Source organism: Oryzias melastigma, linkage group LG19, assembly GCF_002922805.2.
Source record: "Oryzias melastigma strain HK-1 linkage group LG19, ASM292280v2, whole genome shotgun sequence".
Classification (NCBI taxonomy): domain Eukaryota; kingdom Metazoa; phylum Chordata; class Actinopteri; order Beloniformes; family Adrianichthyidae; genus Oryzias; species Oryzias melastigma.
The window spans coordinates 5,369,320-5,379,485 of NC_050530.1; the positions used below are offsets into that span (position 1 = coordinate 5,369,320).

Genomic DNA, 10,166 nt, shown 5'->3' on the forward strand with positions numbered 1-10,166 from the left:
CAAGGATGTGACTGCATTTCTGCTGCAAACACCCCCCAGGAGGAGAACATGAACTAAACAGACACTAGAAGCGGGTCAGATCAGTTCCACTGAAGCTGGTCTGTGGTCTACAGCAGACATGCAGCTGCTGGTCCAGGTGCAGCGTGCAGCTGGTCCAGCAGGAAGACGGGGGTCGAACCCACGGAGCACAATAACACGAGGGGGGGGTACATCGCAGAGCAGCATGTTCGAATCCAGATAATTACCCTGAATACCTTTGACCACGGCAGTAAATACCTCCGGGGGGGGGGCAGGTCTTCCTCTCCAGAGATCACTATGAAGTTCCAGACTGCAGGACATCAGCTGTTGAGGTTCTTAACGCTTTGGAGCAAAATCCCGACCAGGATGTTTGTTTGTTGTTTTTGCTCATTTGAAATGACAAAACTGGATGGAGCATAAAGGTTCTCTGTCTTCTGAACAGCTGATTCTCGGCTGCAGAGTTACGGGGAATCACAGACGAGTTTTTGTTGAATTATTGTAGAAAACTGAAATGAAAGAAACTAACAAACCACTCGGTTCTTTGAATGAATCAGTTGAATTCATGTTTTACTTCAAACTTTCATTTTCAAACTCAAGACTTCAGCAGGAGTGGTTTCAGATGTTACTTTGTCAGTTTCAAATTATAATAAACTGGTTGAACTTTGACCAATCATAGAGTTCCTAGCAGAAATAGACAGGAAGACGCCGCGCTGCACCGGAGTGACCAGCAGGAGGCTGAAGACGTTCATTTACCGGCGTACGAGTCCAGGTGAACGCAGCTTCAAACTGCTCAGGTCAGAAGAAGATTGACACAGTTGTTCTTTAACTCTCTTAAATATTTGCTGCGTCAACTTTAGAATCTTGAATTCATTCACACTTTGAACATAGAAACAAGACAGACTGATGGTCTCCATGGTAACCAGAAAAACAGGACTGACAACCACCGCCTAGGATCAGCGGATGAGGAGGTTCCTCCAACCACAGAGAGGGGAACTATAGAGAGGAGAACCAGAGAGAGGACAACCAGAGAGAGGACAACCAGAGAGAGAAGGAGAACCAGAGAGGAGAACCAGAGAGGATAAACCATAGAGAGGAGAACCATAGAGAGAAGGAGAACCAGAGAGGAGAACCAGAGAGGATAAACCATAGAGAGAAAGAGAACCAGAGAGAGGAGAACCACAGAGAGAAGGAGAACCAGAGAGGAGAACCAGAGAGAGAAAGAGAACCAGAGAGAGGAGAACCAGAGAGGAAAGCCATAGAGAGGAGAACCACAGAGAGAAAGAGAACCAGAGAGAGGAGAACCAGAGAGGAGAACCACAGAGAGGAGAACCAGAGAGAGGAGAACCACAGAGAGGAGAACCAGAGAGAGGAGAACCACAGAGAGGAGAACCAGAGAGGAGAGAACCACAGAGAGGAGAACCAGAGAGGAGAACCAGAGAGGAGAACCACAGAGAGAAAGAGAACCAGAGAGAAAGAGAACCAGAGAGAGGAGAACCAGAGAGGAGAACCACAGAGAGGAGAACCAGAGAGGAGAACCACAGAGAGGAGAACCAGAGAGGAGAACCACAGAGAGGAGAACCAGAGAGGAGAACCATAGAGAGGAGAACCAGAGAGGAGAACCAGAGAGGAGAACCATAGAGAGGAGAACCAGAGAGAGAAGAATCACAGAGAGGAGAACCAGAGAGAGGAGAGCCAAAGAGAGAAAGAGAACCACAGAGAGAAGAAGAACCCAAGGGAGGAGGAGAACCATGTTTGGAGTTCACAAACATCTAAGGAGGATCTCAGGGAAGGAACCGCCCTTCCTCTGAGGTCAGGACGCCGATGGCGGACGGACACGCCTCCAGCTGCACCGCTGGGCTCGGCTCATCAACAGAAACTATTCCTGACCTCCAATTCAGAGTAAGGAGAACTTGATCTGAACAAAAGATGGAGGTCTTTAGAACGTTCAGAAGTTTCATCTCAACTTGTGCTTCTGATTTCAGAGAAAAACGATTACAGTAAATTATTTGAAATCATTTCTCTCAATATCTAAATTATTTCAACATTTTCATTAACATTGAATCCTAAGAAAAAGGAGTCGGACGGCCGTTCCTGAAGGGGGGGGCAATAAAATGATCAGGATGTTTATCACAATAGAACTTTTAGTCTTTAAGACGTGGTGGATACATACAACAAATACTTCAAAGGACATTCTTAAAACATGTTTATGCAATGACAGATTTGAGTCGCTGTTATTAACCACAAAAACGGAAACTCGTGTCAGGATTGTGATGAACGCCCCGCCTCCTCTGTGAGAAGAAACAGAACAACCGTAGTCCTAGTCTTGGTTTTCAGGCTGTTTTTGTTATGATTTCATATAAATGAGATTACTTGGAGACAGAATCAGCAAATCTCTCAATTTTCTCTCAGTAGGTTTGAATTTGAGTTTTCAGTTAAATGACAACAGAGACATGTTCAGATTATTTATGAATTACTGTGATGCAGTGGCGGGCCGTGCATTTCACACCTAGGCCTTCAGTAGTGCTCCATCTGAATCAATCCAACCCTCATTAACTATTTTATGGCAATAAAACTTCTACTGCAGGTACAACTGCCACACACATAAAAAAGCATAAAAAAATAACCTGATAAAATTGCAATAATATTTAGGTATATAGCAAAATTTTACTCACCAAAAATCCGGATTATTTGTACACAAAATCCATCCTTTCTATCCTCAAGAAGATTTCAATCACTCTGTCGTGCAGATTATCCGTGCGTTTTAGTTCCATCAAGAAGTCCTTTTCTATCGCCATGGAAGCTAATGCTGAAAGTCGAGCCTGCCCTGACGTATTTCTGGCATAAGTTTTAATTCGCTTCAGGGCTGAGAATGTCCGTTCAACAGAAGCAGTGGACACGGGGCTTGCTAGCTTCGGAGTTGCCCGACCCCGCTTAACAATGTCCAGCTTTTCTTGAAAAGTCCGTCTTGAAAACGGCTTTGACAGTAAGTCTGCAACCAAATCCATTTCTTCTCCTCCTTCAGCCATTGTGGATTGACAAACCAGCTATTAAATTCGATATATTTGCCTGTGCAGGTCGCTACAGATTCAGTTTACCAGGTCTGCCTAGTACACTCTCCGATTATCCAATCACAGCGCGTGAAAATCCTGACGTTTCCGTGGGCCAGCTAGCTGGCCTATCACGTGGTCTCCTCCAGATCTGATTGGTTGAAGCAACAGTTTGGTGGACCATTATTTTATGCTACAGGGCCCGCAAAACTGATTGTGAAGGCCTTCAGGCAGATTTCTTTGACCCTAGCAACAAATGGTGCTGCAATGTGATTGGTTAATGCTTAAATAGGAAAATACACGTCTGGAAGCAGCGCAGCCAGGGAGACAGCAATGAAAGGACGAAGACAGAGCATTTGGAATTATAGAATACGTATTCACGGAAATAAATAATAATTAATATCAGTCTGTGATTCAGATATTTTTAGGCCAGCAGAGAAGGCCTTGCAGGCCCTGACGGCCCGCCACTGCTGTGATGTCATTTAATTTTCTTTAAAAAAAAATATCAGAAAATGTTTCAAAAAGTAAAATGCCGAAAGTATTTCTGTGTACAATTCTGTTATAGTTAGGAGTGTGCCAAAACATCGATACTGCGATATATCGCGATATTTAGTCTTGCGATCGATTCTCGATGGTTCTCACCAAGTATTGATATTATATTTTCATTGGAAGAGGCTGTAGCGCTGAGCGTCTGAGTCATGTGACCGAACTGTCGGACATTTAGTGGCGACGAACGCGCTTCATTCAGGAAAAGATCATTTACCGGTTTTTACACTGTCTGATATCAATATTAAAACAGAGAAAATAATTAAAGAATCAGTTTATAAAAGGTTAAGAAACGAAAAAACAATGAACTCTATAAATAATGACTTAACCAGACAGAACTGGAATTCTGTGTTCAGAGAGAAAGATGTGGACACTGCTTATAAATGTTTTCTAGAAATATTTATCTCACTATACAACAAAAATTGTCCAATTTATCAAATCAAGAACAAATTTGCTAAATGTCCTTGGTTAACCACTGGTCTACAAAATGATTGTAAAAGAAAAATAACCTCTATAAAAAGTTCTTAAAACAAAGATCGAGAGAAAATGAACAGAGATACAAATCCTACAAAAACAAACTGAAATAACACGACACAGTAAAAAGTGAACTATAATAATCTACTGAATGACAATAAAAACAATGTGAAGCGAGTTTGGGAAATATTAAACACCATCATAAAAAAGGGACAAAAAAACGAATGTACCCAGATTACTTTACAGATGAGACGGGTCAAACCTTTTCTATGAATGAAGCAGCAAACGGTCTTAACAACTATTTTGTAAACGTGGGTCCAGCGTTGGCAGCAGAAACTCCAAAGTGCAAAACCAACATAGAGAATATTCCATCCAGCGCTAGGATCCCACACTCCATCTTTCTCTCTGATGTGAATGAAAATGAGCTGATATCAATCGTTACTAAATTCAAGAGAAAAAACTCAGCAGATTGTCATGATATCGATATGACGGTGGTGAAAAAGGTGATTAACAGGATTTCTGAGCCTCTAACATACATATGTAACTTATCATTACAAACTGGGAGATTCCCAAACCAAATGAAAATGAAAAAGTGATTCCTATCTATAAGAGACAAACACCTGTTTACTAACTATAGACCTATTTCTAGCCTTCCACAATCCTCAAACATTCTAGAGAAGATATTCAATAACAAATTAGCTAAATTCATTGATAAACATAACATAATAAATGAAAACCAATCTGGTTTCAGAGAAAACAGATCAACCTCAACGGCTATCATTAATTCTGTAGAGGAGATCACAAACTCTGGATAAAAGAAATCTGCAGCTGGAATCTTCATGACTTAAAAAAATCATTTGACTCTCAATCATGACATCCTACTGGACAAACTGGAGGTGTACGGGATCAGAGGAGTAGATTCTGGATCAGAGGACTAGATTCTGGATCAGAGGACTAGATTCTGGATCAGAGGACTAGATTCTGGATCAGAGGAGTAGATTCTATATCAGATGAGTAGATTCTGGATCAGAGGACTAGATTCTGGATCAGAGGAGTAGAATCTGGATCAGAGGAGTAGATTCTGGATCAGAGGAGTAGATTCTGGATCAGAGGAGTAGATTCTGCATCAGAGGACTAGATTCTGGATCAAAGGAGTAGAATCTGGATCAGAGGAGTAGATTCTGGATCAGAGGAGTAGATTCTGGATCAGAGGAGTAGATTCTGGATCAGAAGAGTAGATTCTGGATCAGAGGAGTAGATTCTGGATCAGAGGAGTAGAATCTGGATCAGAGGACTAGATTCTGGATCAGAGGACTAGATTCTGGATCAGAGGAGTAGATTCTGGATCAGAGGACTAGATTCTGGATCAGAAGAGTAGATTCTGGATCAGAGGACTAGATTCTGGATCAGAGTAGATCCTGGATCAGAGGACTACATTATGGATCAGAAGAGTAGATTCTGGATCAGAGGAGTAGATTCTGGATCAGAGGAGTAGATTCTGGATCAGAGGAGTAGATTCTGGATCAGATGAGTAGATTCTGGATCAGAGGAGTAGATTCTGGATCAGAGGAGTAGATTCTAGATCAGAGGACTAGATTCTGGATCAGAGGACTAGATTCTGGATCAGAAGAGTAGATTCTGGATCAGAGGAGTAGATTCTGGATCAGAGGACTAGATTCTGGATCAGAGGAGAAGAATCTGGATCAGGGGACTAGATTCTGGATCAGAGGAGTAGATTCTGGATCAGAGGAGTAGATTCTAGATCAGAGGAGTAGATTCTGGATCAGAGGAGTAGATTCTGGATCAGAGGAGTAGTGCTAAGTTGGGTCAAAAGCTATTTAACAGGAAGAAAAGATGAATGAATTAAAGGGATAAGTTGTGGTGTCCCACAAGGATCAGTTCTGAGCCGCTGCTGTTCAATATCTACATCAATGATATATTCAATGTTTCAAAACTTTTAAAACTCATTTTATTTGCTGATGACACAAATGTTTTCTATTCTACAGACAATCAAAGGGAACTTATCAATGTGTTGAACACAGAGTTAATCAAAATAAAGTTATGGATGGATTACAGCAAACTATCTTTGAATCTAGACAAATCCAAAGTGATGTTTTTGGTAATTACAAAGCCAACAGAGCTCTCAATTAAAGTTAATAATGACTTAATCGAAAGTGTAACAGAAATTAAATTCTTAGGGGTTGTTATTGATAACAAACTGAAGCCACACATCAGACACAAACTAAAGTTTCAAAAACTATTTCAATGATAAATAAATCTAAATATATATTAGAATACAACTGTAGATATTTATTGTACTGCTCCTTAATATTACCACATTTCACCTGCTGTATAGAAGTTTGGGGTAATAATGATGAGAGTTCACTACATCCTCTCTTTATGCTTCAGAAACGAGCCATCAGAATTATACATAAAGACGGTTATCTGGATCACACTAACAATTTATTTGATCAATCCAGAATCTTAAGACTGTATGACCTTGTGGGAAAACATTCCCATAAATATCCAGAAACAGTTCTTAGAAAATGAAGGAGGAACAAACTGAGAGGATGCAGGAACTTCAAGGTCAGATTGATAAGAACCACAAAGAAAAGTTTCTGTGTTTCTGTGTGGAACTAAACTCTGGAACAAGTTCAGTAATGAGCTCAAACAATGTTCAAGCATTTATACATTCAAGAAAATGGATAAAGAAACTCTAATCTATGAAGATAAGATGAGTTAAAGATCAACTGGTGGTTGAAGAATTCTAAATGTCTGAACTTGAATGTGATGAAATAATCAAAGATTTTTAAATGTAATCAATGAGTTTTATGTTCTGTAATATGCAGTAATGATTACTGAAAAGTTTACAATCACTATGGTATTAATTTTCTTTATAAAGGACAGTCTGGTTCCAGAGTTCTTCTGTCAGCTGGAGCAAAAGTGAAGATAAAGACCTTCCTCGAAGGAGAAGTAGATCTCTGACTCTAACAGCTGAAGATAGATTTTCTCTCAGGAACCAACAGACCCATCATGGCTCGTGATCTTCTGACACAGATGGATTTATCACCCTCATATTTTACCCTTTCTTTACTTGATTTTCTTCTCCAGGAAAACCCTGATTAGGAGATTTGAAAGGAACTGATTCAGATCCAGAGACATCAAAGGAAGATAAAGATGAAAACCAGCATTGTCCTCAGAGCAGGCATGCTAACAAGCACACACTTCAACCATGAAAGGAGCTTCCACTAATGTGAGTGTTTGTGGAGAGATAAAGCTGAAAGTCCAGTCTGGTGTTTGTCTGCGCCACCTGAGTCCTCCAGCAGGACCTGGGGGTCCTGGTGTGAGGAAACAGATGTGGGGATGGAGCACGTCACAGTCAGTCAACAAGCTTTTGCCTTCTCGCTCTTGCAGCTTTTCGTAGGAGATCATGATAGTATGATCTCTCAAAAATGACAGATCATCAGCTTTGGAGATCGTAAGACGGTTTTATATCGTCATATCGCCCAGCCCTATGTGACGTCATGACGATCGGAAAAGAAAGAAGCTGATTGGCTGTGTTTGAGCTACCAGTGAAAAAAGACTCCTGTCCTTCAAAGAGAACCTCTGAATGTTAACAGAAGTCCTTCTGGACGTGTTCAGGGTAAATCCGTGGATGCAGTTTGAAGCTGTTATGAGTTTCTGTTCTACCAGAATCTATTTTTCAGGTTCTGATTGAGTCTAGTTTGGATCCTCTTCTAAATAAATCACATTTTTTTCTCAGAGCTCATGAACTCCTGGTGTTAGAACTGTCTTTTCTCCGTTCAGGGCCGGCCCCGGGAGACCTAGGCAGCTGCCTAGGTCTCCCGGGCCGGCCCTGAACTTGCAGAGAAGACAGTATGACTTCAACCCCCACATGGTTCCAATAATCAATACACCATATTGATAGCTGCATAGGTCTCCATGCCTCCATTAGACTCTTCTCTCTGAATGTGTTGGTCTCAGGTTTGGATCAGTCCCATCCATCACTGATCTGTAGACCACAGCACAGCGGTCTTCTTTTCTACTAAACCTCTTTAAGTTCTCTTCTACAATGGCCCAGAAGTCATTGTTCTGTTCCAGTGACTTTCCAGTTGGTTCTGACTCACAGAACCAGCAAACATTTGGTTCTGCTGCATCTTCTGCCTGGAAGGAGATGAAACTCTTTGTTCTCTTAAGACTTTTCATTCTAAAGACAACAAGTCTTCTGAGCTTCTAATGTATGAACTCTTAAATCGGTTTCATTCAGTTTTTCTAGTTTTTCTTTTTATTTCTTCTACTGTTCTGGTGAACGACCTTCTGACCCCTGAATAAATAAACTGTATTGATCTTGGACCTCAGTGGAGGGTCGAGGTTTAGGTGACCTTTCTCTGAATCCGTTCCTACAGATGGAAACCCTCAGCGTCACAGTCCGGGCTCCGCTGACCCTTTTGGGTCAAATTTACCCACAAATCAATCTGTTTTTCTCATTGTCATACAAAGACAGAAACACGTCAAAGTTTGAGAAACTTGAATAATCGTCCAGCAAAAGAAACTGCAGAGCAAACAGTTCAACTCCCACATGGCTCCAATAATCAATACACCGTATTGATAAGCAGCAGATCTTCCATATGCAGACCCACAATCCTCTCTGAGGAGTCACATGACCAGAAAAAAAGTCTGAAATCCAACCAACTATGAAGCCCTGAACCTGATCCAGAACCAGGACCAGATAGACCCGAGTCCAGAGAGACGATGAGATGATGAATGACATCATCGTCTTCATCATCTTCATCATCGATCATAAAGCAACAAGTTTCTGGAGGATCATCACTGTCAGGTGTGAATGTTAGTCTAAAGGGGCGGGGCACACACCTGTCGACTCCAAAAGTCTTCACATCCAAACATGTCAACATGTACACAACACACCTACACTCACACGCATGCACACAAACACACACGTGAAGCCTTTCATTCCGTCAGCGCACAGGTGAGCGGACACCTGCGCTCAGGTGAGTGTTTCTGTCCTGCTGAGACGGATGATGTAAGAGCGGGGGGAGTCTCCAGTACCACATCTCCCCCCCTTCACTGAGACTTTCAGATCCACCAGCTTTCCCGCCAGCAGCCCCGGAAGGTCTTACCTGCCCAGGTGAATGAAAGACACGCCCACACTGATAAAAAGGATATGGATTTCGGACCATTTTCAGACACCAGCTCCGGGGTCGCGTGCTCTGTTTCAGATAGAAGAAGACCACGGGGGCCAGCGTGGGGTAGGGCAGACTCTCCCCCCCGTGCGTGGAGCCTTCATCCTCCTCATCGCAAGCGGGGGGCGCGGGCTCCACCTCCAGCTCCTCGCTGTGCCCCGCTCGGGGCCCCCGCCCGGACAGGTCGTTGAGTCGGATGTAAGTCCTGGGTAGAGAGTAGCGGTCCTGGGGGGCCCCGGGGTCCAGGGCTCCGGACAGATTCCCGCCGTCCTCGGCCATTACGCAGCTCCTAACGAAGACAGATGTGGCGGGAAACGTTTTAGAACAAACAAAATGATGGAGGAACGTCTACCGGAGCGGTTCTCCGGTAGACCCAAACTTTGATGCGGACTAAAGCCTCCAGCTCGCGCTCGGCGCGTGTCCGGGGACTCCTTACCTGTAACGGACTCTGAAGGTGTGCCCAGAGCGCGCGCGGTCACCGCATGATCATTTTTGGGGGTAACAAGTCCACTGAGGTTCAGCAGGAAGAACGGGTGTGTGTGTGTATGGGGGGGTGGGGGGCTGATGGAGAGGCGGGAGACTTTCCCGGGATCCGGGGCTGCGTGGCGGCGCGGCTCCGGCCCCGCAGACACGGTGCGCGCGGGCCCCGCACTCCAAGTACAACGGTCCGCCTCAGCGGCACTTGGCCCGGTAGAAGCTGACCGGAGACGGCGGGAGTTTCGTCAGCGTTCCGCTGAAGCGGCTCCGGAACTTGCTAACGGTCCGCGCGCCCGCGCGTCTCCTCCTGGATCACCGCTGCGGGACTTTCAATTCATCCACGGACGAGTTGCTGAGGATCCGTGGACACGCGCCTCCAGCACGCGGACTTCAGAGTGAGTCT

The 10,166-nt window shown here is 43.6% G+C and overlaps 1 protein-coding gene across 8 annotated transcripts in view; it reads right to left on the minus strand.

The window, feature by feature from the left end:
- The window catches only part of cacna1g (calcium channel, voltage-dependent, T type, alpha 1G subunit), a 192,285-nt gene extending 182,119 nt beyond the window's left edge, over positions 1 to 10,166 (minus strand). For all 8 annotated transcript variants that reach the window (XM_036217045.1, XM_036217043.1, XM_036217044.1 and 5 more), the window contains exons 1-2: positions 9,723 to 10,166; positions 9,270 to 9,575 (exon numbers count right to left, since the gene is read on the minus strand). In XM_036217045.1, the coding sequence (XP_036072938.1) occupies positions 9,270 to 9,565 (296 nt within the window). In that variant the 5' untranslated portion in view covers positions 9,566 to 9,575; positions 9,723 to 10,166. The remainder of the gene's footprint in view (positions 1 to 9,269; positions 9,576 to 9,722) is intronic.